The following is a 25,862-nucleotide window of genomic DNA, read 5'->3' as shown; positions in this document are numbered from 1 at the left end:
TGGTCAGCTGGTATTTGTTTTTCTGCCTGATAGCCGCCTAATGATGTTGTACAGAATCTTCATGTTATTTTGTGCTGCAGTGGTCTGTGCATCTGTTACCATTTTGCCTAAAAAGTCTCATATGTCTTTCCTAGCCCCAGGGAGCCCTAGCTCCATGCATATTTTGCAAAGTGGGCAATTTTGCAGGATTTGTCACAAAACTGGGTTAAACTCAGAAATTTGGAGTGGACAGATCTTTGCTCTGAGATTTTGAATTTGTTTTAGCAAAGCTTGAAGGGTCCAAATTATTAGTTTAACATAATTGAACATAGCAAATGGCATAAATTCAAGTAAATCAATACTGCATGTAAAAATACTGAAACTATCTGGATGCATATTCATGGTAGAGTCACTAACTTTTTAGAAAGATTAAAATTGCTTTCCATTTTGTATTTTTTTAAACTAGTAATGCTGTAATAAGTTATTCAGGAAAACTCCCCTACACCGGACTGCACTAAAGTTAGTGAAACTTAAACACATGCTAAAGTACGGTCCTGACTTGAGGTTTATGGGCCTGATTGAAAGCTTACTGAAGTCAGTGAAAGAATTCCCATTGAAGTCAATGGGCTTTAAATCAGGCCCCATATTAGTTGTGAAATAATCAAATTTTGGCAAAATGTTTCAAGCTGATGGACTATAACTGTATTTTCAGTGTTTTTTTATACATAATGTCGTGCTATTCTATCATTGCTTTATCTACAATAACACCTGATCATGCACTTCATATAACAAAGTAGAAAGCTCAGCATGGAGCTCAGAAACAGTGTATTTTTTTACATTGTTTTATAGATTAGAAAAAAGATTACTCCCTGTCTGCTTGTATTTGATCTGCTAGATCTGTGTCGCATTAATGGGAAACAATTAGATTAAAAATTCCTCCTGAGTTCTAATACCACCATCTTAGACTATTCATAGAATTCCAGATTTTAAGGTCAGAAGGGACCATTAGATTGTGAGGTCTGATTTCCTCTATATCACATGCCATTAAAGTTCATCCTGCTGCCCTGTGTAGAACCCAAACACTTGTGTTTGACTAAAGCATCTTTTAGAAAGGCATCCAGTTTTGATTTGAAGACATCAAGAGATGGAGAATCCATCACCTCCTAGCGTAGTTTATTCCGCTGGCTAATCACCTTCACTAGTTATTTATTTATTTATTTTATTTTGCCTTTTTCTCATTTAAATATGTCTGGCTTTCACTTCCAGCCATTGATTCTTGGTGTTCCTTTTTCTGCATGTTTAAAAAGCCCTTTAGTACCCTGTATTTTCTCCCCAGGAAGGTACTTATACTGTCATCAAGTCACCTCAATCTTTTTGGTAAGCTAAACAAACTGAGTTCCATAAGTCTCTCAATGTAAGGAATTATATCCAGCCCTTGAATAATTTTTGTGGTTATTCTTTCCGCCCTCTCTAGTTTTTCAACATCCTTTTTAAAATGAGGTCACTAGAACTGTATGCAATATACTAATATTGGTCTCACCAATGCCATACAATATAATTATCTCCCAACTCCTGTTTATACTTCTCTTTATCCATCCAGTGATTGCATTAGCCCTTTTTGCCACAGCATTACTCTAGCAGCTCATGTTCAGTTGTTTGTCCATTAAGACCACTAAAGCCTTTTCAAAGTCACCATTTTCCAGGATACAGTCCCCCATGCTATAAGCGTTGCCTGCATTCCTTGTGCCTAGGTATATGACCTTGCATCTGGCCATTTGAAAATGCATTTTGTGTGAGTGAGCCCAGCTTACCGAGTGATGCTGATCGCTCTGTGTGACTGCCCTGTCTTCATCATTATTTACCATGCCACCAACTTTTCTGTCATCTGCAAATTTTATATTTACTTTCAGATCATTAATAAAAATATTGAAAAGTGTTGGGCCTAAAACTCATCCCTGCTGAACCCCAGTAGAAACAATGACGACTGTCCATTGATAGCCACTTTTTGAGAGCTTGATTAGCCAGTTCTTAATATTTTACGTTGTATTTTACAAGGTGAATTATTTTTTTAAAATCTAGTTGAACTTCTGCCTTTTTTCTTTTTCAGTGTTTTGCACTTCAGTTTAAAAAATGAAAATAGACTGGACAGTTTCAATGTTGTTTATAATCAGTTTTATTTTGAGGTTCCTATCTTATGTAGGAGCACGAAGCTTGAGCTGCAGATGTTGCAGGGAAATGTGTTACTATTTTAAAAAAGAAACCGTATCCATTTACATTATATAGAAACATTATATATGGAAATATTTTGTTATTGAAGTTAGATTTTGTGATAGCTTGTTTGTTCATCATCCTAGCTTTGGACCTAAATTGCCTGTCCCTTATCCCTTTAATTCTTCCAATCGGCCATAAAAAAAATCAGATAAGCAGATGCATACATGCCTATTCAAGCAGACAACACTGGACATTTTATATGGTATACCTTGGGATTTTATTAGTCAATGTTTGCATAGTGCTTTGTCAGTGTAAAGTGCTATGGAAGCACTAAGCATTCTTCTTCTTACTGGGAATTAACAACATGGTGTTTGTGTTTGATGGTAAGTGATATAAGGATAGCGTTGATATACAGTAGTTTACTGCGGCTACACAATAAGGTCTGAAGGGTAGTCAAACCATTGATTTAATATTCAGTATAATAGAGCTCTCGGTGGGTTAAGTCAGTGGTTCTCAACCAGGGGTATGTGTACCCCTGGGGGTACGCAGAGGTCTTCCAAGGGGTACATCAACTCATCTAGATATTGGCCTAGTTTTACAACACGCAACATAAAAAGCATTAGTGAAGTCAGTACAAACTAAAATGTCATACCATGACTTGTTTATACTGCTCTGTATACTATACACTGAAATGTAAGTACAATATTTATATTCCAATTGATTTATTTTATAATTATATAATAAATATGAGAAAGTGAGCCATTTTTCAGTAATAGTGGGCTGACATTGAAGTATTTGTATGTCTGATGTTGTAAGCAAGTGGTTTATAAGTGAAGTGAAACTTGGGGGTATGGAAGACAAATCAGACTCCTGAAAGGGGTACAGTAGTCTAGAAAGGTTGAGAGCCACTGGTTGAGAGTCCTAGTGGTTAGTGCACCTAGTGCCACCTCCCAGCAGGCAGGTCTCGCAGTTCTGGCCCTCTTTTAAGCAGAGTTGTGGTGAGGTGGGCAGTGGTAGGGGAACCTGGGCCCACCCACTCCACCAGGGTCCAACCCAGGGCTTTTGGAGGGCCAACAGTGTCTGGCCCCAAAAGGTGCCCTCCGAATAACCCTCCCAGGTCACTTCCTGCCATCTGCTGTTCTCCCCCAGCTTCCACTCCAATATAAGGTAAAAAGAAAAGGCAACGAAGCTATCTCCCCAACCGGGCTCAGCATACAGTCTTAGTCCCTCCAGGGGGCTTCTCCAGCACCTGTGGCAGGAGCCTTCAGGGGAGGCCTGTCCTCCTCCCCAGCTTTCTTTTCTGAGCTGGGTTGCTCCCTTTTGAACCCTTTCTTATTTGGACCATGCTCTGCAGGGCTGGCCAGGAGGGGCTACCTGGGCCCAGTCCTACCCTTTAACCACTTCCAGCCCACATGGGATTTGTATACCCCCATCACACCTTGCAATTCTTCACACAGCACAGCAACTCATTTCAGGAGTAGCATGTCAAATATTAGGAAGGAGTCATTTTTACATGTAACTAGCCTACCCAGAAATTTCGACTCATATCTGCACCTAAGATGTTCCATTTTGTAGTAAGTCTGTGGGAGCCCTGTGTTCAGAACAGTGTAGTAGCCCGGACCTCAAATATGTGCGTACCTATCATGGACAGATGACAATCCAAGGCTCTGACATTTGGATTAAGTTCAGATAAACATCCAAAATTGCAGATGCTCAGCTAACCCTCCTGAGAGGTACTTCCCTTGGCCGGTAACAACGGTGAAGTTTTACCATGGAAAGTCATACCTTTACACACCAGTGGTTTGTGTCACACCATCTGAAATGGATGCACGAGGAGCAAATTTCATAATTATTTCATCACGTAGAGTCAGTGCCCAAATACTACCACCTGTACCAAGCCTGAACAGTTGGGCTTGGCACAGGGCAGAAGACTATTATGTGGGTTGGATGGATGAAGTAATCAAAGCAGAAGCCTGGCTGCCAATGCCTCAGCAGAGATGCCCCTCTCAATGCAAAATGGGCATCGCAACCTACAAATTTCTTCTTGAAACCAGTGGATTCCTTCTTGTCAGAAGACAAACTTATGGCTAAGCGCAAAATTATCATTGTCCCTATTACTCAGGCTCTATGCAAGTTTCATGCAAAGCTACTCTGTTCACCTGCAAGCTTTTTTATTTCTTTTCAAAGGAGCAGGATTTATCCCTAAATAAATAAATACAAATCACGATTAAAATTGAACAAAAATACGTTAATGTATGTAGGCTGAGGGAAAGTAGGTGGTGCCTAATTCATACTTAAAGCCAACTTTAAGACGAGCTAGTATATCATTCCAGGTATACATCTAAATTGGAAACTACCTACAGGGAAAATGACATTCCAGAAAAGTAGATGCTGAAGACATTTGTTATTGCAGAGTTTGTAAAATTATAACCTTTCATTGAGGTGCATTACTTTAACTTGAATTAACATTTTAAATGTATGTTTGGAGAACAGGGAAAGGGGCCTTCACAGACAGGTGGTCTCTGTATAGAATGCAGTCATTGCGACAGGTGTCACTGTGCAAAGCTAATACCAGTAGCTGTTCTTTCACACAGAGCACCATGAATAACTACACTACCCTGTGAAAGCTCTTTCGATGCTGAATACACCTCACGTGCTTGCAAAATTGCATTTTAACAGCAGTAATGCTTCCATGGATTTCTCAGCTGGGAGCACATTAAATCAGAGCTGAGCGGAGAAACAGTATTTTATGTTCTTAAAAACGTATATATATTTCCTCCTCTCCCTACAATTAAAGAATATCGGTTCAGAGTATAGTCTGCAATTGAAAGAATAATAATACAGAAACAAAACCAAGGTTTCTTGAGGCATGGATTTTTGCCAAACCTTTGAGAACTAAAGGCGGAGGAAGAATGAAAAGTGGAAAATAAATCCACTGTGCTCCTGGCCTTCAGTAGGTGCAACTTAGAAGCACCGTGAACACATTTTATGTTTGGGGCAGGGCTGGCCTTAGGGAAAATGGCACCCTGCGTGAACTTTGTATTTCGGTGCCCCTGGCCCCTGTGGGCATGGCACCCTCCCCATTGCGCCTGGCCCCTGTGGATGCCCTCCATTACCCGGGCCCCCAAGGGCTCCCCACTCCCCCTTCACCCCTAGCCCCTGTGCTCCCCTCCTGTGCCCCAACCCCTGCCCCTAACTCCTCCCCTTTGTCCTAACCCATGCACCCCACCTCCCGGGTGCCCATATGGGGAAACTGACCTGGATGCACCTGCTCACTCACCCTTCCCAACCCCATTCCCTGAGTGCTGCTCCTCTGTGCAGCTCTAGGGGGCTGTGTGTGTCTTGGGGGAGAGCAAGGAGCGACATCAGGGCTCCCTGCATCTAGGTCACTTTCCCCACCTGGGCTGTGTAAGAGAAAGTCAGCATAGCAGCGGCTCCTGATGCTCACCTCACCTCACAGCCCAGGTGGGGAAAGTGATCTGGATGCACGGAGTGCTTAGTGTTTCTCCTCGCTCCCCTCCACGCCCTTCATAGCCCCCCAGGGGGGCGCAGAGGACAGTTGGTGGGGAGTATAAGCCGTATCTGTGCATCTCTGCTCGTCCCTCTCCCCCATTCCTCTGCTGGGAAGAAGCAGGGAGAAATCTGGTCACTCCCCCACTTGGCACTCCCCTGCCAGCCAGGAGCAGCTGCTGACTCTACACCGGCAGCGCACATCTTTGCACTACTGCACGGCGCCCCTTGACCATGGCCCCCCGGGCAGTCACCCGTGTGACCCACCCCTAAGACCAGCCCTGGTTTGAGGTGTCAGTCACTGATAGGCTGAACTGGTTCTGTAAGCAGTAAGAACCTGGACATTCTTTTCTTTCTTCAGACCAGCATGTTTGGATTTGGAGGGATGAATCTGGAAATTTAGGCCAACATGCCCAGTTTCTGGGTGCTTAATATCAGTGGCGTTGGGACAATTTTTATAGTGGGGATGCTGAAAGCCACTGAACAAACCTGTAAGCCCTGTATAGGATGGAAACTACTTCAAGCCATGGGGTGCTGCTGCACCTTTAGCACCCCTAGATCCAGCACCCCACTCAGTATAGACACACTGAAAAGGCCTGATATTTTTCATTGTGTTGGTACTCAGAACTTGCTGAAAACCTGGTCCCTTTAATGTCTAAGCCATGTCCAAGTAAAAATAAATAAAAACATACTTAGGTAACACAAATACAATGGCCAACTTAAAGAGAGTTTTTAATTTTTAAGCATGGAAATGGTTGAGGCTATTGTACCCAGAGATAAATATCTTACAAAATCTTCCCTTTAACCCTTTGAGTGCTTTAGTGTATTGTACAAGATCCTATGTGTTGTGCCACTGCTGTGTTGTTCTAACATCAGAAGAGTTTCTTCCCAAAGGAATCCTAGATCAAGATTATGATGTTTGAAAGAGGCTGAGGGGGACGTGAGATTTCAGTCGCTTCAAGATGACATTTAGTGCCCCCCAAAACTGAGGCACTGAAGATCACTAGTCACTTTTTGGCCAACAGTCTATGTTCAGCAGCCCATGTAGGGTTCTGCCACCACTTTTGGTTCGGGTGACCAGATATCCCGATTTTATAGGGACAGTCCCAATTTTTGGGTCTTTTTCTTATATAGGCTTCTATTACCCCCCACCCCCGTCCCGATTTTTCACACTTGCTGTCTGGTCACCCTACGTTTGGTACTGTTGTCACCATTAAAATGTCGTAACTTAACAGCCATTTCCACCAACGTACATGAGTTACTACTTAGTCCAAGATTAGAGAAATGATATCGTAATTCACATGCCACTATGTGGCAGCTGTTGGTAAATGCTTAAGTTTTAATGGCAGTCTCTGTGTGCATATAATGTATTACTGCACACCACCTGTTTACCCGCAGACTGGCTGTTTAAAGAGTCTTTTACACAAGGGAGAAACTTTCAGCTTAAATACTTAGCAACTTACTTCGTCATAGTCACCAGTGTGTCTTGAAAGTAGGAAATTAACCGCAAATACTCAGAATATTAGAAATGATCTGATTGAATTGTGATTGGCATATTTAGAGTGAGTGGGTGGTTAAAATTGGTCTCTCTTGAGCAAGCTTCAGCTGCTTTAGCTGACTGCCTTTGAAGGGCTGCTTGAGGAAGAGAAAAGAAAGGAAACATTATAAAACCAGTCACTAAATTGTATTGAGCAATTGTCTTCTTGAAACTTCTGGGCAGGTGCATTCCTTTGAAGTTATCTATCTGTTAGTTCAACAAGGTGCCCTATTCCAGCCACTTCTTTTACAGACAGCACCTGTTGAGCACAGGTTTGATTTCATTCTGTATACGTTCTTAGCACAAAGAAAATAAGGAAAGGAGTTTTGGTTGATGGTTTGTGTGTGTGAGAGAGAGAAATTTGACTTTCTCATCTTAGGGGTACACAGCAGATGATTTTATAGTGGGCTGTTCCAGCCCAGACTCTTTCTGTTGCTTGCCTGAAAGAGAAACTTCACATCACTAGAGCTGCATTTTCTAGGCATATGTCACATGGGCTTGTTTGGCTGAACATCCTCAGAATTTGGGGTTGCCTCTATCACTCAAGGCTTGTGTTCTTTTGCTTTGGTAGTCATCCTGGCATACTTGGTTTCTTTCAGTCCCAAACTTCTCCAATACACTCTCTTAGAAAGTGCTCCTCTCATACCTTCCACTATTTGGAACAATGTGTTTGGATTTGGGAGAATGAAGCTTAGGGACTTTGGATGAGAGTTATGGCTGACAGGCAGGAAAAAAATAGCTAAATGAGGAAGAGGAGGGACCTTCTGGCTTTCTTGTGTGTACTCTCTTTAATCGCTCATTTGAGACTTCTGGTTCTGTGAGGAAGGACTCCATATTCAAGTCCTCCTGGACCAGTCTTCAAAGAGGCTCTGACTTCTCAAAATCTTGTTTCTATTTGTTACCCGGAAATCCTGTCTGGAACTAACTTATGCCTGGCAAAATATAATTCTCAGTCAACTTTAGGAATATCACAATAGTCTTCACGTTAGGTGACCTGATTACAGAGGTGAAGCTTTTTGACCTCCCACAGATAACATAATGACTTCTAGGCTCTCAACAAAGGTAACCTCAATCAGCACAGCTACATGTGGAAAAATTCCTATGTCTACATGACAAACTCAATATGAGTCCTCAAGAAGGTATGATCAACATGCGCAGGTCAACTCACTCTATGCAAGCCATTGTTATAGATGGCTAATTATCATTGGGATCCAGTACTCATCAAAATCAACAAGTCACATTGACTTCTGCGGGTGCTGAAACGGCCCTCACTTTCTCCCATTCACTCCTAAGGAAGCAAATGGGAAGTTGACCTCGCTTCATTTTATCTGAAGAAGATGGTGAAATGTGTCTGTGTCATGCTAATGGCATCCTTGCTCTTTCTCCACCTCCTGAAAATAGGTTTTTAAAGAGACATTACTGAACGCTTGCAAGCCTTCAGCTGGCCAGGCTTCCCCACTTAACGGAATGCTGGGATTCCAGTTTTCTCCAGCTGCTTCTCTCCAGAGTTTTGTTTCAGTGGTACTTTACTTGCCTTACATTTTCCCCACATCTTCAATTAAGTCTGGTAGGGTTTTGACTCACCCTTTCCTATTTCCCCTCAGAAAACCTGCATTAACACTGATAGGCCTCTAAAAATTCCCCTTCACCACCAGGAAATATTCAGAAGGAAGAAATTGCTACCCCATCTAATATGGAGAAATAGCAGTAAGAAAAGGCTCTTGTACCAATTTTATTTCACCTAGGATCTTTTATCAGGTTACAAATCCCTTGAGTATTTCCCCTTATTCCTGCCATTCTATATCCTCTTCCTAAATCTTCTGTTTTCCTTTCTTTCCTTTAGCATATTCCCCCTTCTCCCTATTTCTAGATAGTTTCAGCAGACAGCCTAAGATCCTAAATGGATGTGACGGCTGAACTGCTTTTTGTGGTGGTTCCTCATATTCAGGGTTATGGATAATTACCTATTCCTTACTATGCATCTAAAAATTAAGAGTAGACTTATTTTTGGAAGAGCCCTAAGCAGAGGATGTTTATAAGATGCACTACCCTACAAGTTGTGACGCTGGCAAACCAGGTGCCAGCTTATGATTAGGTCCCCATGCCTCACTTGGATATCGACACACACAGCTGGTAAAATAGGTATAAGAGTTATAAAAATGTGCTCAGTGTTTAGGCTTTATTTACTGCTTGTAAATTGCTGCATACATGAATCTCACTTATAACATCTGTACCCTATATTGGAAGGTAATATATGAGCATTTGCATTGAAAGTCTCTCTAACTGTGTAGATCACCAGACAGGAGAAAAGCGTTAACTGGTGTGAAATACTAGTCTCCAACAGGTGCTATGTCCCATCTGACGAAGAAGGTGCATTGACACCAGATGAACTATTGCGCAACATCAGAGAACAAAAGACTTGTTTGGTTTCTTTCCCCCTGCTGCCTCGTGAAGAGCAGGAGATAGCAAGTGAATTCCTCCCATCGGCTGAGTTTGCAACTCAAAGCAGAAGGGTGGAAGGAATTAAAAGCCCTAACAAAGAGGAACTGTATTTGTATGCTGCTTGGATTCTGAGGGGCAAGGATCTAAGCATAAGCAAAAGATCCCCACTGCTTAGCCTGGGTTAGCCCTAAAGGACATACAGAGTTTGCTTGTCATGGAAGATTTCTAATAGATTTTGAAACTTAAAATTGGAACTCATTTGTGTATATATGTTTACCTGCTTTAACCTTGTAAATAAATCTCTTATTTCCTTTTCTTATATAATAAATCTGTATGTAGTTTATTATAGGATTGGCCATAAGTGTTGTCCTTGGTATGAGATCTGAGGTGCAATTGACCTGGGCTAAATGACTGATCCTTTGGGACTGGGAGTAACCTGAATATTGCTCTGATCTTTGGTGTAAGGGACCATCTATCGCAAAAGTCTGCTTACCTGGGTGGCAAGACAGATTGGAGTACCCAAGGGGACTGTCTGTGACTCCCTGGTTTGGCTGCTACTGTGCCTGAGGCGTTTACACTTAATAAATGGTTGATGAAAACTTAGAACTCACCACCAGTTTAGGATTTATGCCCTGCTGTTTAAAAGTCTGGCCTGAGTTTGGTACCCTTGCTCTTGAGCCACTGCAGGACAGCGTGAGACAAGTAACCCTAGGAAAGCTTGTGCCTCAGACATACCTTACATCACATTTCCTCCCCGGCTTACTCCTTGCTGTGGTGGGAGAGGGTTAATATCCAATTATGACACTTTCCTGCACTAGCTCAGCTCTGCTGGCCAGTGATACCATGATGAGTGTATGTGCAGGTGTATGTGTGAGGAGAGTCAAGGCTCTGTTTGATAGATAGGTGTGTCCAGTGGCAGAAGATGTTGGAGATTTATGCCTTTGTCTGAAGCATCAGCACTGGTCACTTTGGGAAAAGAAGGCTTGACTACTATGGATGGATCATCAGCGGCTTCTGGTAGAGCAATTCCTAATGGTCGCCAAATCTCAACATTAGAGGTGGTAATACATTGCAGAAAGTGATGAGTTTGCATTATTTGTCATTTATGGATACATGTTACTCCTTGTTTGCAAGATGACCACCTGTTTGTTCCTGAACGTGTTTGTGAATCCTGAAAGTTCCATCAGTTTTAGCAGGAATGATTATTCAGGTGAAAGTGGATCTTGGAAGTTTATTTTGTATTTGTTATTCCTCTTTTCCTCTTGGCCGGAAATGTGCCGAAAATATTCATGGTACTTTGACACACACACCCACATCTACACAGACACATCCCAGCAGTACAGTACATTACAATATACCTTACAATATAAAGTAATGAAAAAATACCCTTCCAACTTATCATCTTTTCTGAAGACTATGACTTTATTTTAACAATGGAAGCTGCATTCTGCACCACCCTCTTGATCACTGCTCTGAATGCATTCTAATAGCAACCAAAAGATATCTCATCTTATAGTCCAAAAACTGAGTTATTGTTTTTTGGTATGAAATTAGGGCAAGAACACCACCAGCCTCATCATTCGCTTGTCAACGTGCCTTAGATTTTTTTTTTAGAGCCCTTCTCAGAAAACCTGCAATGACATTGGAAAAAGAAAAGGAGTACTTGTGGCACCTTAGAGAGTAACCGATTTATTTGAGCATAAGCTTTCGTGAGCTACAGCTCACTTCATCGGATGCATTCGAAAGCTTATGCTCAAATAAATTGGTTAGTCTGTAAGGTGCCACAAGAACTCCTGTTCTTTTTGTGGATACAGACTAACACGGCTGCTACTCTGAAACATGACATTGGAGTTTCTCACACAACATTATGCATGATCACACGGAAAGTACTTATGGCTCTAGCCTCCGATTCTCACCCATAATTATGCTCCTGTCAGACTGGATACATACAGAAAAAAAAGTTGTTTATCTTTTTGGTTTGTCCATTGCTGTTGCAGCTAAAAGATGTCGTCCAGCATAATCGATGTATATTAATTATTCTAATGTGGATGCAAACGTGTTTTGCATATGCATATATAATAACCTCCCACCCAGAACACAGGAGGGGGGGAACTCCCTGCATGTGTAATTGTTGCGTTTAATAGAATTCTATGCAGTTGCTCTGTTTTGTTGTTTCTTGGGTCAGGAATCACAGATCAAAAGTGCCTATCGTGACATCCCAAAAAGAATAATGTGAACAAGTTGTGCCTAAAGATGTATTGCTGCTCAAGAGGATCTTTACCTCCAGGCCCCAGTTGGCATATGTGCTTTGGTTTCAGTGACTGTGCTCAGTTATCTGTGGCTCTCACGTGGGAAATATATTTTTTAATACGAGAGACTCCCAAGGGTTTGTTGATCTTGATGAGTCTGCCAAGCAGCAGGTATAACTTGACCTAGCCTTTTAGTCTACTGGCTGCGTTTTCCAATTTGCTGGGACCCCTACCTCTGTGTTTAGAAATGCATCTGATGCTGCTTGGAACTGATTCTCCATCACAGTGGGGGGAATTCACTTTACATTGCTCTGCGCTAACAGCTATAAGCAGTAATAATTAATACGCCTAATTGCTTAATCAGAGTAAAGTTTTAGCTCATGTCATATGTGAAGGGTTTGTGTTTTTTTTGTCTTTTTCTGGAAGACTAAATTCCCTATTAATATGTTGAGTCAGAAATCTTACCTGTTGTGTCTGTCTCAGGGGGAAAATGTTAGTATCTTTATTAGGCCTCTTCCCTCCTCAAGTCTCTTTCTCTACTCATTACGATGGTCCGAAGACATTTTCCTGTAGCAGCAGAACAGTAACATTACAGTGAGCTTCCTGTCAGTCCTGCGCTGTCAATGATAAATATGAATCCACCGGCCTGGGCCAGATCAGAGCTGCCGACATGATGTTATTTGACTTTTCATTTATTCCCTTATGTCTGGCGGTCAATCACTTCCAAGATCAACCCTGTCTGTTGTGGACATAGTTAGTGATACTCTGTAATTTAGGAATTCTGTACAGATTCCTCTGATCCAGTCAACACTGACATGCTTAGGGTTGTCCCTATAACAAATTACATACTCCATTGTTAGCAAGTATTCTGTTTTCCTCAATGCAGGTTGAACTTTATCTCCAGTTTCCTTTTTTTTAAAATGTATTTATATTGTCCCTCTATCTCTTTCTTTGCCTGTCTCAATGTGTATATCGCTCGTTTTGTTTTCATTACACATAGGTATTTCCCTTGTCAGTCTGTTTTCAGCTGCCTATATCTGAATCTCTCTCTCTCTCTCTCTGTGTCTCTCTCTCTCTTTCTGTGCCTATCTAGAAAGGAAGATTAGTGGATAAATAGAGGGGTCAGAATGGTAGATTCAAATTTTTTGTATTAAAACTAGTTACTGGGGGAATATGCTTTCATTCCTCCAGATGTGTGGACAGTCTTGAGGTTCCAGTGTGGGGTAAGTGAGCTGCCCACCGAGAGTCCAGGCAGGGAGACCGTAACCCCAGCACGGAGTAGAGCAGTGCTCTTCAGTGGGATCTCTGCTGGACCACAGAGTGACATGAGCCGATCCATATAATGAACAGATCAGCTACCAGCCTACGGGCTGCAGTAGTGATCACAGAAGGAGCACGTGGGTGTCCTATACCCTTCTTCTAGTTATGGGGAAATAGTCATCCTTCATAATCCCTGCATAGGTCTTCAGTACCAGGGGATTTATTTAGTGTATGCACAGATGATTCCATTCAGGCTTCGTGGGTCTGCTGTGGAAACAATGGATTATGCTGCCAACTGCAAGGTTAGATCAAACTTGCCTGTTATCGTTCACCTTATCAAGGGACTTCTTAAAGAAGGGGCCAAGCCTGGTGAGCAAGTCGGGGCTCAGGAGCAATCCCCTTTCAAAAAACACATAGGGACAGATCCTGAACTTCTGCAAATACATGCTGCTCTGTTGAAATCAGTGTCATTATGCCAATTTACACTTCTATGCCCCATAACTTTTTGCATAGCGACAGAGAGAAAGCAAGTGGCGTGTTTTATAGAAGACGAGCATTCTATTTTACCAGAATTTTTGCTCTCACTCTCTGCAGACATGCCTGTTTTTCCTTAGAGAGGAAACCCTGAAAAGTGTGAATCTCTCCATTAGGTAATTAACTTTCAAATCAATGGAAGCGATCTGGAGACTAGCACAGGGCTGGTAGAAAATGTAAAATGATTTTTACTTAACAAAGGAGTGTGAATGAATAAATGCGTGGCCATAGGAATTGTTAGACAAGGACATGGAAAGCGTTACAGGCTGATAAAGGCAGAACAATTCATCACAACAATAGTATCTTTAATTCCAGTTAATACCATGCAGCAGAGTTTGAATTCTATTTTGATTTTGCTATCGACTGTATCTTTTCATACACAAAACTTAGTAATTTTAGCCGCTTACAAAAACAAAGTGCAGCCCTATTTCAACGTAGTGTCATGTTTAAACAATGAAATGAAAAAGATGAGGCATCTTAATGCAGAATGTATTGGGATCATCTGACACGTCTGGGACCTCAGGGCAAGTTATGCTTGTACAGTTCCAAACCTCCTCATTAAAGCTTAGGGAAATAGTCAATTTGTTTGGTCACATTTTCAATTAAGATTGAGTTTATGAGTAGTTTATAAAGGGCTAATAAATTATTAATAGTTGTTTTAATCCAGAGTTAATCGATTATTTTAAGTGGTTATATAGAGGTCAAAAGATCAATAGGTTACATATAACTATGGCTTATAACTGTGAATAGTACCTGCTACTAAGGTGCTTATAACCATCAATCACATATGCTGCTTTATATCAGTAATGTGCAGATAACATCCATTAATCATTTATTAACCTTTTATAAGCCATTTATAAATGGAGACCATGTAAAGTGAGACCATTTCTTCTCTGAATTCTACTGCCTTCTCTTCTTTCCCATTTCCTGCATGAAAGGGGTCTCCTTAAGGCAGCTATGACCAGTGATGAGCTGCCAAAATCTTAACAACTGGTTCCCTCCTCACCCCACAAGGGGGTCTTTGCCCACCCCCAACCCCCAGGACTCCTGCCCCATCCACCCCCCTCCCCTGTCCCCTGACTGCCCCCAGAGCTGGGCAGGAGGGTCTCGTGGGCCACCGTAGTGGGTGCCCACCCCACCCCTAAGAGCCAGAGGGACCTGCCGGGGGGCGAGGTGGGGAGTCCCGGAGGTGCTTACCTGGGGCAGCTCCCAGGAAGCATCCGTCAGGTCCCTCTGGCTCCTAGGGGCGGGGGAGCGTACCTAGTGGGGGGAGCAGGGGGAGCGGCCGCTCCCCCCACTGATCACATCAAAAGTGGAGCCTTAGGCACCAACTCCGTGGGTGCTCCAGGGCTGGAGCACCCATGGGGAAAATTTGGTGGGTGCAGAGCACCCACCGGCAGCTCCCCGCCCCATGCCCGGCCCCAGCTTACCTCCGCTACACATCCGCCCCTGAACGCACCGCACCGCTCTGCTTCTCTGCACCCCCACCCCGGCTTCCCGCGAATCAGCTGTTCGGCGGGAAGCCTGGGAGGGCTGAGAAGCAAGCGGCAGCTTCACACTCAGGCTCAGGGAGGCGGAGGTGAGCTGGGGCGAGGATGGGTTCCCCGGGCTCCCCTTCCCCCCCCCCCCGGTTACCTGCTGCGGTGCGAGTGGCCCTTCTCGCCCCCCCCAGCTCACCTCTGCCTCCCTGAGCGGGAAGCTGCCACCTGCTTCTCAGCCAGCCCTGGCTTCCCACCGAACAGCTGATTCGCAGGAAGCCTGGTGGGGGGCGGGGGCAGGAGAAGCAGAGCAGGGTGGCGTGTTCAGGGGAGGAGGCGGAGGCGGAGCGGAGGTGAGCTGGGGCTGGGGGTGGGGTGGGGAGCTGCCGGTGGGTGCTCTGCACCCACCAAATTTTCCCCTTGGGTGCTCCAGTCCTGGAGCACCCATGGAGTCGGCGCCTAAGGTGCCACTTTTGGCCGGTTAAATTTAGAAGCCCTTTTAGAACCGGTTGTCCCTCGTGGAACAACCGGTTCTAAAAGGGCTTCTAAATTTAACAACCGGTTCTAGCGAACCGGAGGGAACCTGCTCCAGCTCACCACTGGCTGTGACCATTGGCAAGGAACTGTGGAGGAACACTGCTGTTAGCTTGGGGCAAGGAGGAGAACTTTTAATTTTCTTGTCTTGTCAGTAACAGCCTTTTGTAGCTTCTTGTCATAATAAGGTCTATCTTGAGCCAAAGGAAAGCTCTTCTCAGTTATTGGGCTCGTGCAAGGTGGAAGTATCCTTAGGATTTCCCAGTCTAATGAGCTTCTAGTTTCTGTTGGTGGCATTTGCAGTTGGTAGAGCAGAGGGAGTAAGCTGTTGATAGATATCTGCCACAGGTGTAGCCATGCACTGGAAGAGTATGAAGATTTCCTGCCCCAATGTCCATAATGAAAGACATGTTGCATTAATATTGGCCAAAGGGAGATGAGTCCTAGAATCATAGAACCATAGAGTTGGAAGGGATTGCAAGGATCGTCTAGTTTAAGTCACCAGTCAAGATGCAGGATTTGCTGTTTATAAACCATCCAAGACAAGTAGCCAGTTTTCTTCATGGGATTTGCCAGAACAAAATTACTTGACATGCTCCTCAATGACTCTGGCCTTTCAATGTTTAGATTAAATACAAATTATATACAATTATACAGTCCTGATTTTTGCCCCCTTACTCCCCTTTTGTGTTTCAGTGAGTGAAACTTCATTATGTATTCAGAACACTAGTAATATTCTGGAATAGAAATGGAGCTGACATCACTAGATGTCTTCAGACATTTTCGTCATTAGGGGCAAAGAAGGGACCACAGATTCAGGCTCCTCTGGAGGCTGCCTATTCATGTGTCACTTAGGAAACAAAAGTAGATTGGGAAAAAGATTTTTTTTACTGCCTTTGGTAATGAATGACAATTGAGCAGATGGGCAAGGTAACCACTTACAAGGTAAATTGCTTGAGGTTTTTTTTCTCTGCATCACATATTGATGGCCAGGTTCCAGCTAATTGCTGAGTCTCAACATTTGATTGCACAAAGAATCTATGTGATGAATGATCAGATCCGGGCTTTCTCTTCCTCAAATAAGGCTTGATCCTGCAAGGTGCTTAGCACTTGTTTCAAGTACTGAGTGCCCTCAACTCCCGTTGATCCCACTGACACTTGAGGATGCTCCACATCTTGCAAGATCAATCTCCCAGTTTGCAAAGATTAATGGAGAAAGTCATAGGAAGGAATTGTGATTCCTTACTTAACCCACCTTGCTATTAAAAAAAAACCCAAAAAACCCTCCCCCAAACTCCCCACCAAGGATACTTGGCACTCTTCCATGCTTTAATGTTTCTTTATTGAAATGAGCCTACAAGGAGTCTCCCACAGATTCCTTCTACTTCTTGCAGGATTTTTATTTTTATAAACACAGTGAGTACGATGAAAGGAATTGCCTACTTTATTCCCTAAATGTCTGATCTGAAAAACAGTTCTTCATTGGCGGCTCACAGTGAACCTTCTAAAATCTACTCGTGTCCATCAAGACCCTTTCTAAAATTCATTGTAGTGTGATACATAGAACTACATAAGAACAAAAGACTATGCAGACATCTCTGTCTCTGAGTGAATCAGCAGACTTCTCTGTAGGAAGGTCCCTATTTTTGGATCTGGGGACAAATTTCAAACAGCTGATGTTTGGACTGATTCTTACAAACCCTTGCTCATATGGATACTTCTTACTCTCATGAGCACTCCAGTAGGACTACTCTTGTGAGAAAGAGTTTCCGAATCAGATCCATAGAGGACAACATTCTTCCCTGAGTTACCCTTGTGCAAACAAACCCACTGTATTCTTTGTAGCTGCATGCAGATAACTGAGGGCAGAATTTGGACCAGTACTTGTTCATGTTGGGAGAGGATCAAGCTTCTTAACACTAACAACTAAAGAGCAAAATGGACTAGCCACTTTTCTTATTCCCAGTGTATTTGATGTCTGACCTTCAAAAGGGCTTGTGATAATTTAATTCAGAGATGTGCTGTCTACATGCTCAGCTTCTCATTTTGCCTGTGAAACTGAGAGAAGAGAAAACAATGAAGCAGACACTTTGAACTCCCAATGAGAGAAAAGAGAGCTGGCAGCCTTCCCCCTGCTCCCCTGGTCAATATATCTCTACTCAAATGCAAATTATCATCTGACACTGCCAAACAAAGTCATGTAATAGGAAGCAGACAGTCTAGTTAAAGTTCTTTAAAAACGACTTTTGAACACACTGACTCACGTTTATTTCCAGGATGGAAGGAGCTGGGTGAGTGAATTTTTGGTTCCGTACCAAGGATCATGTTGGTGCCAAGGAATTTGAGATGCAAAGACTTTTATTCATATGTGGCACTTTCAAAGATCCCGGCATGCACAGAAGTGTAGGAGGACTCATTGGCTAGGGGTCACCTGTCATAAAGTCTGAAGCTCCTGTTATCTCACCATGGATGTTACTATGGCAATGAAAAATCCAGTGGGTACAGTAGATGTAGGGTGGGAATAGAAGTCAGAAAAGGCGGGGATGTGATCTCATTCTGCTTCTGCGATATACAATTAACAAATGATCTGCTATGTATTCTAGGGGTTTAATATGTGTACTCACAAGATTGCCATTAGCTTTCTCCCTAACCATCTTCTCAGAACTCAATGTGACATTAGGCACAACCTTAAGCATAATCTGCACTGCCTTAGGAGTAACTCTGGGAGGTGCTGTGCCACAGAGATATGCCTGTGAGTTGGCTTTCCTCACCGGCTTCCCCCTCATTCCTGTACCAGCACCAAATTGCAACACTCCCTGCATTGGCTCAGATGCATTGAGTAACAAGTGTGGATCTTGTATGTGGAATCAAGACTTTGCCCTCCTGATCTGTGGAAGTGGGAATAAGTAGGTTTACAATATCCGCTGTGTTTGATATGCAGGATCCAGTACTCTAGGGGCATAAGGCGAGTTCTTAGTAGTCCTTACTCAGTTGGATGGGCCCATGGACCTATTCACAATCGAGCCTGACTGAGAGTCTCTGCTGTTGAAAGTTTCCCACGTTTGCTGTTCGCCTCACCCTCTTGTCTAATTTCCAGTGTTATAAATCAATTTAGATTTATTAGCTTTCTGCACAGGACTCCAGTAGCCTCTTAATAATAATTATCGTTATTACTGATTAAAGTTGCATTATTCATGCCAGATGGAGTCCCCATCCTGTCAGCCAGAATGAGTTTGCATTAGGTAGTTATAATGTGTTTGTGATCTAAATAAACAGATGGCAGAAACTGACAAGAAATTATATGCTGATGATGTCAGCAACAATGCTTCCCAGGCAAAATTGCTTTAAATGAACTTCAGTACAGCAAAGAACTGTTACTTTCAACAAGGTAGTTGGCCCACTGTGTAATTACTGTACACTATAATCAGTTGTGCCATCAACACTGTATACGTGTCAGAGTGGTGAAAGTGGGTTTCAAGAACATAATCCTTATGACCTTCTGACTTTATGTAAATAAAATACCGTATCTTCGCTCAACCTCGGCTAGCCAAGTTAATAACACTTTTTCTTTGGGGCTAGAACTTCAGGGTTCAGAGTGTTAGCACAGGGATGTGGTCATATTTGATCTGTCAGTGTTCCCAAAGTTTGAGTGTACAGAAGTGTATTACAAGTTAGTGCCAGTAACACATTCATGGAAAGGCTCCCCATTCACTTTAATGGGCTTCTGGATCAAGCTCTAAGCGGACGCTTGCTTAATAGAGTTTCTGAGCAATATTTTATGAAGAATGAAAGAGTCCTCAAAAATGAGGATAGGTTGCTTTCGGGGCGGGGGGGACCCCTATTTAGCTAATAAACCTGTCTATTCTTTTACCAGTGCTTTGGCCATGTTTTTTTATTCGTCACTCTGTGGCTTTCCTTTTCCCCCAGAGAGTTTGTTTGTTCATTTGTATTGACTTTTGTTTTCTATTATGGGGTTCAGGTGTTTTTGCGTACCATTTCGAGCAGCGACATCCACCAGTACCGAGAGGCTGGGTGGATCCAGTGTTGCTACCCAGCATAGACCATTGTGTTCACTGCTTGGGATAGTTAACGGTGAAAATATATTTCGATGTTCCCAGTCTGGTTTTCTCCTCTGTAGAGCAGCATCGGTTCTCAAGACCCACAAATTCAGTTTATACCTTTAAGAAGGGGGACCAGAGTTAGGAAATTAAGCGCCTGTGTCCTGTGCCTCAGTCTCATATACGTTTCACACACAGGGCTGGCTGCTTAACTTGACTCTGTTTCGCCAACCATTCAACCCTGGTAAGGCCCAGAAATCCTCATGTCACAACAGTAGTGCTTCCCTTGAGGCATCACTGGAGGCCCAAGATTGAAAAGAAGCCGAGTTTCTAATTGCTCTCTAAAAAAGAAAAGGAGTACTTGTGGCACCTTAGAGACTAACAAATTTATTTGAGCATAAGCTTTCGTGAGCTACAGCTCACTTCATCTCTGTTTGTTTTCACCCTGCAGGTGGACGATGCCACAAGTCCTGCACAGGTCGTTGTTGGGGACCCACGGAAAACCACTGCCAGAGCTGTAAGTATGTGAGGACAGGGAAAGAAAGGAGTGGGAAGAACTGTAAGAGGGATTCTACCATTTCCATTTTAAAGGGATATTGTCAAGGTCTTTTTAAAATAGTTTTAGATTTTTCACTTGTACAAAAGCCTCTTTGTGCTTTCCCATCTAGCAATTTTGGTTGGTTTTTTTTCTGTGCTTCTAATTAAGCTTAAGCCAACTGGCTGCTTCTCTTCTCCATTTGGGTCCCAACGTAGGGCGCTGCTCTGGGGAGCATTAACTACTACTTCAGAGTGCATTAGAGCAGACACAATAACAAGAATGCAAAACTATGGACTTGATCCTGACATCCTTGGTGAGGGTCCTATCCTGCAAGAAGCTGAATTGGCTCTAAAATCCTATTAATTTCAGTGGGAATTTGAGGATATGTGTCCCCTTGCAGGATTATGCTCTTGATAAGGATCTCAGGATGTGTTCCGTTGTATGTAGGTCCTACGTAGGTTGCCGATAATGGATATTGTTTAAAGGAAGTTCTTTCCAATTAACTGGTAGACTGTTTAGAATGTCTGTCTGTCATTGTGTGTCCGGAAAATGTGACAATGGTGATGAGTGAACTTGTTCATATAAAATAATAACCATCTGGAGAGAGAGAGTCTTTTCTTATAGTATTTCCAAACTGACTATACAGATATCATGGAGCAAGGAGCCAGGCAGCCCCAACATCAGCAAAATGTAAAAGGACAAACAACTGAGAGTGAACACCAGCAATGGCCAGGGGTGACAGAGTCTTTCTAATAGTTGGGGATGCCATGAGGCCCTGCCCCCTCCGTGACCCCACCCCTACCCCTCCTTTTCCCCCTGGGGCCAAGCCAGAAGCCAGAGCTAGGCTGGGAAGCCGGGGCCCCTCCACCTGCCTGTGGTGCGGGGCCTGAGAGCAGCTCCAGCCCACGTCCCTAGCCTCAGGGCAGGTGGAGGGTCCACCACTACACACACCCCGAGCAGGTGCAGGGTCCATAGCTCCCCACATCTGCCTGGGCTCCTCGTAGGGTTGCCAACTCTGACTGAAACTATTCCGGGAGATATTTTTTCCCCAACATGACGTATTGTCATTTTCTTAAAATATCCTATTAAAATCTCCTGGATTGCTTTCAATGGTCGCTGGGAGATTGATGCCGATCCCGGAAGACTCCAGGCCAATCCTGGAGGGTTGGCAACTGTAGCTCCTCGGGCCACTCTTACCTGGGCCAGGTTCCAGCTTCCAGCCTGACTAGGGGGTGGGGCTTTTGGGGTAAGAGGAAGGGCAGGGGGGCCGGGCCTGTGGCAAAAAGTGGACGGGCCAGGCCCGTCCACTTTCAAAATTGGGAAGGCCATGGCCAGGGGCTACTTAAGACCCAGGAGGTGAAAAAAATGATAACATATTGTTTCTTCTCACACTCCCCACAAGGAATATCTTTGTTTGGCTGTGTGGAGCAATCCATAGATGTTTCTAGTTTATTTATGTATTTATTTTTACTTTGCATTTAAAATTGTGTGTGCTCATTGGGTTCACTCTTCCTAGGAAGCCAACTTTTTCCATATATTTCCACAAGTGAGCCTGTGGTTCCATTTGTACTCTGGGTCCAAAGGCAGTAGATATGAGCAAAGTTCTTGCAAAAATAACCTACCGACACACACATGCCCATAATACCTGATTCTATCATCAGTAGTCCAATAGTATCCACCTCTGTTTAACTGGATTCATTAGAAATATCACTACTACTTGCACACATTTGGGACTACCTTCATGTAAGAGGTTACAAGAAATTGGAAAATGCAAATTCTTTTACAGGAGAATTTTACAAGAGAAACAAAACCAGTGTTCCAAGACTATTCTAACATTGTCTACAATGAAGAAAGGGGCCCAAATGACTACTGTTGAGTGCTGTCCCACACGCTTTGCACTCCACAATACTGCACCAAGATTTGATGTCACTCAGAAACGTCTGGATCCAGATGTTTGTGGGTCTCAGCTGAGTAAACCATTCTAACTCCACTGACTTCAGGTTCCTAACGTTTTTTGTTCTGTCTGTGTCCACTGCACTGAGAAGAATCATATTGACTACCATCAACCATAGGGATTCACCTCTCACATTGCCACACACACAAGGTGTGCATGCAGCAGCTGATATCTCCATACTGGTTACTTGCTTCTGGTTCAGAAATGTCTTTGTTGACCCCACTGTCATGGTTCATAATGGTGAAGGCTAATCACTGTGCCAAAGTTAACTTATTTCCCACAAATACACAAGCAAAGTCTTCCACTTCAGATGGAATTTGACCTGTGTTAATAAATGAGTTCTTGGCCAGGCCAGTTTATAGGAATCATTGAATAATGCACCAGGTACAATGGTATTAGAAAGAGCTTGATCTTTGTTCTGCCCCATGGATCATGCTGGAACTCCTCTTTCATTTCCTGACAGCCTTTATGATTGCAACTGAAGAGGTTAGTGCTCAAAAAAGAACTTAAATCAATGTTTCCCACTCAGCTACCTGGTGAAAAAGTGGACTGTAGCCAGCCAGGCACTGTTATGCATCCAAGCAGGCTCCTTTCTCTAACTTACATAGGACTGTTTGTCTATCAAATGTATGAAAGCCCTAATAGCCTGGATAAAAATCCAGTTTTGAGGGGACTTATCCTTTGAATGTTTGGTTGTTCACCTGCCACTAACCCCAAAACAGATTACTATAATTTCATTGTAGCTCTAACCTTAGGTCCCTGCAAGCAAATGCGCTAACTCTGCATAGTTTGGGGTCCTATTAATTTCAATAGGGCTTTCTGTGGCTGCAGAAGTTCATGTTGCAGAATGCGGGCCCTAGAACTGAACGACTAGGCAGAACTGCTTTGAGATAAGTAAATTGATTTGGTGGATTAATGTAGTAATGCCAGGGAGAGAGGAGTTTATCTGCAATGTTGCTCTGAAGTTGGAAGCTTAGAAGAGCTATATGGTAGTTTTACTATTTTAAAGACAACCATCTCTCTCTTTACAAGGACTGAGCAAACATATCTGAACACTAGAGACAGGCCAAGGCATAAAAGTGGCTACCAAAATAATAAACGATGAAAAAGGGAAAGTTATCTAGGCTCCAGAAAGATCTAATTTAAAATAGCAACTTTTATCTTTAAGCACAGTATCAGGATAGCTCCTTGCAGTGTCTGGTTATCAGGGACTGCAGTTATTTTATCTTTCACGCTTCTCTATCCCCCCATGACCTAATGTGATCATTGGTAAGCACTTGTTTTTTAAGGAAAATATCGTTGCATATTAAACTAGCGAAGGGGACTTTTTAAAAACCTTTTATGCATTTTACACTAATATGGGCATTTATCGCGTGGCTTTTGTTTAATCATAGAAATACCCAAGTAGGGACCCAAATCAAAACCCAGAATACAACCAACACCACACTATTATTACTTTGATCTCTGCTTAAAAAAAGCACATTCATTTTCAGTCTGATAGGTGTTATTTTTGGATGCCATTCCCAGTTTGTCTCACACATATTTTATGTACCCTGAACTAGTATATTTGAGAATACCCACCTTTCAGATGTATGCAGGAAGACACTTCAAAAAGCATAACATTTTCAAACCTAAATATTTTGTTCCTGGAAACAGAACTCAAGGAGGGCATAGCTGCATTTTAATAATTTCATTTTTTTACTGAGTCGCCAAAGCAAAAACTCTAATGAGCCCCCCTCCCAAGTTAAGATTTAGATTATTTTACAAGAAAAGGGATAAAACCAAAAGATCTTAATCCTTGTCTTTCATTTCAAACTACACCAGGGGAAAAAGCAACAGGAAAGTTTTGTTCTTGAACAAATATCATCCACCTAGTCTACTTCTTGTCTTGCCTTCCAGCTGTTTCTCTCTCTCTCTATCTTTAAGTCTCTGGTACAGCACCTGAATCTATATAAATGTAACGTGTACATTTACGTGTTTAAGAGGACATTAATAGGAAATTATAGATAAACCGTTTTCATTAATAGGCAAAGAAGGGATAATTTCCAGATGCTGTATTGTACAATTAATTCATTTTCTTAACACTGAAAATGTTAGTTGATATTAACAAGAAACATTTTCAAAAGTAGCTATGGATTCTGGGTGCCTCAATTTCAGGGAAGCCAATTTAGCATGGCAAGTCTGATTTTCAGTAAGCACTGAGCCCCCACCAAATGAAAAAAAAAAACCTTTTATAGTGAGACACCCCAAAATCTGGGCATTCAAAAATCACTACTCACTTTTGAAAGCCTTTCCTTAGTCTTTATTATCCTGTCTACTCTTGATGTCTGTGTTGTTTTTTTACCACATGAAAGGAAATTGGAACTGCTGTAAACTTAATACATTATTTTATGAGAATGTCTGTGTCAGGATGGCACTGTCCCTTTAAGAAGGAGTAGAGCCAGTGCACATGTGACAGGTCAGCTGACGCCACCTGAGCTTAAAAGAGGGCACCCGCAGTTAGATAAGGAGAGACCCATTGAGAAGAGCCTGAGAGACCATCAGGAAAGGAGAGAGAGCGTGGACATAGGGCTCTCATTGCCTGCTCCCTGGCAATAGGGAGCCCTGGAGAAGCTAGGACTGCCAGGGAGGGAAGGCAAAAGGAACCTGAGGACTCAAGGGGGGAAACCCCGTGGGAGCTGAAGCCCAGGATGAGTTGAGGAACTGTGATTTTGTTTATTTGACTCAAGTTTGGACAATAAAACTGTGTAAAAGAGACTGTGGGAGTGGCAGAGTGCCCTTAGCACGTTGGGGAGAAGCCCTGCCTTACCCCAGAGAGAGGAACAACCTTAAACTAAATACATTTTGAACCTACAGAAGACAAAGGAGGCAAACAGGCTTTCAATCAACTGCCAATATAAGCATGCATGTAAAGGGAGGTGGAGGATGGTTGTGTGTGAATAGGTGTTTGTCCTAGGTGTGATTGTATTTACAGTCTGTGTGGGACAAATATGGTTTGGAAAAAGAAGATGCAGATGCAGTAAATACCCACATGGTGCAGCGAAAATCAAGCAGGAGCTGGTTGGGGGAGAGGGAAAGAGCTGAACCAGCAGTCTAGATCAATCAGGGTAACAGAGCGCTTTTGCTAGGAGCCAGCATCTTTAATTAAAATCCTTGTATGTCACTAAGAACTTTGCATGTTCATGAGGCTTTCTCATTGATTTTGGTTACTTCCCATTTTCTCTCCTTCACAGGTTTACAGTTCCCTGACATAATGTAAAATTAAGGACAACATTAAGATAGACTGATTAATTACACACATTTGTGAAACAAAGCAACATCCTGCCTTCCCCCTCAATATGAGTCTCAGCCAAGTTTATTGTTATTTATTTATTATGTGTGTTACAATAGGGCCTACAAGTCTCAGTCCTGGACCAGGACCCCATTGTGCTAGGTGCTGTACAAACAGAGAACAAAGAGGCAGTCCCTGCCCCAAAGAGCTTACAGTCCAAGTATACGGCAAGAGACAACAGGTGAATATGCACAGAGGAGGTGTAGTATAAGACAACACTGAGACACTATTGGTCAGAATGCTAGGT

At 42.9% G+C, this 25,862-nt stretch overlaps 1 protein-coding gene across 4 annotated transcripts in view; it reads left to right on the top strand.

The window, feature by feature from the left end:
• ERBB4 (erb-b2 receptor tyrosine kinase 4) overlaps window positions 1–25,862 on the top strand; it is a 966,448-nt gene that overhangs the window by 683,618 nt on the left and 256,968 nt on the right. For all 4 annotated transcript variants that reach the window (XM_074968100.1, XM_074968101.1, XM_074968099.1 and 1 more), the window contains exon 5: window positions 20,244–20,309. In XM_074968100.1, coding sequence (XP_074824201.1) covers window positions 20,244–20,309 — 66 coding nt within the window. The remainder of the gene's footprint in view (window positions 1–20,243; window positions 20,310–25,862) is intronic.

This window comes from Natator depressus, chromosome 11 (assembly GCF_965152275.1).
Source record: "Natator depressus isolate rNatDep1 chromosome 11, rNatDep2.hap1, whole genome shotgun sequence".
Taxonomy (NCBI): domain Eukaryota; kingdom Metazoa; phylum Chordata; order Testudines; family Cheloniidae; genus Natator; species Natator depressus.
This window is presented reverse-complemented; position numbering and strand designations above follow the sequence as displayed.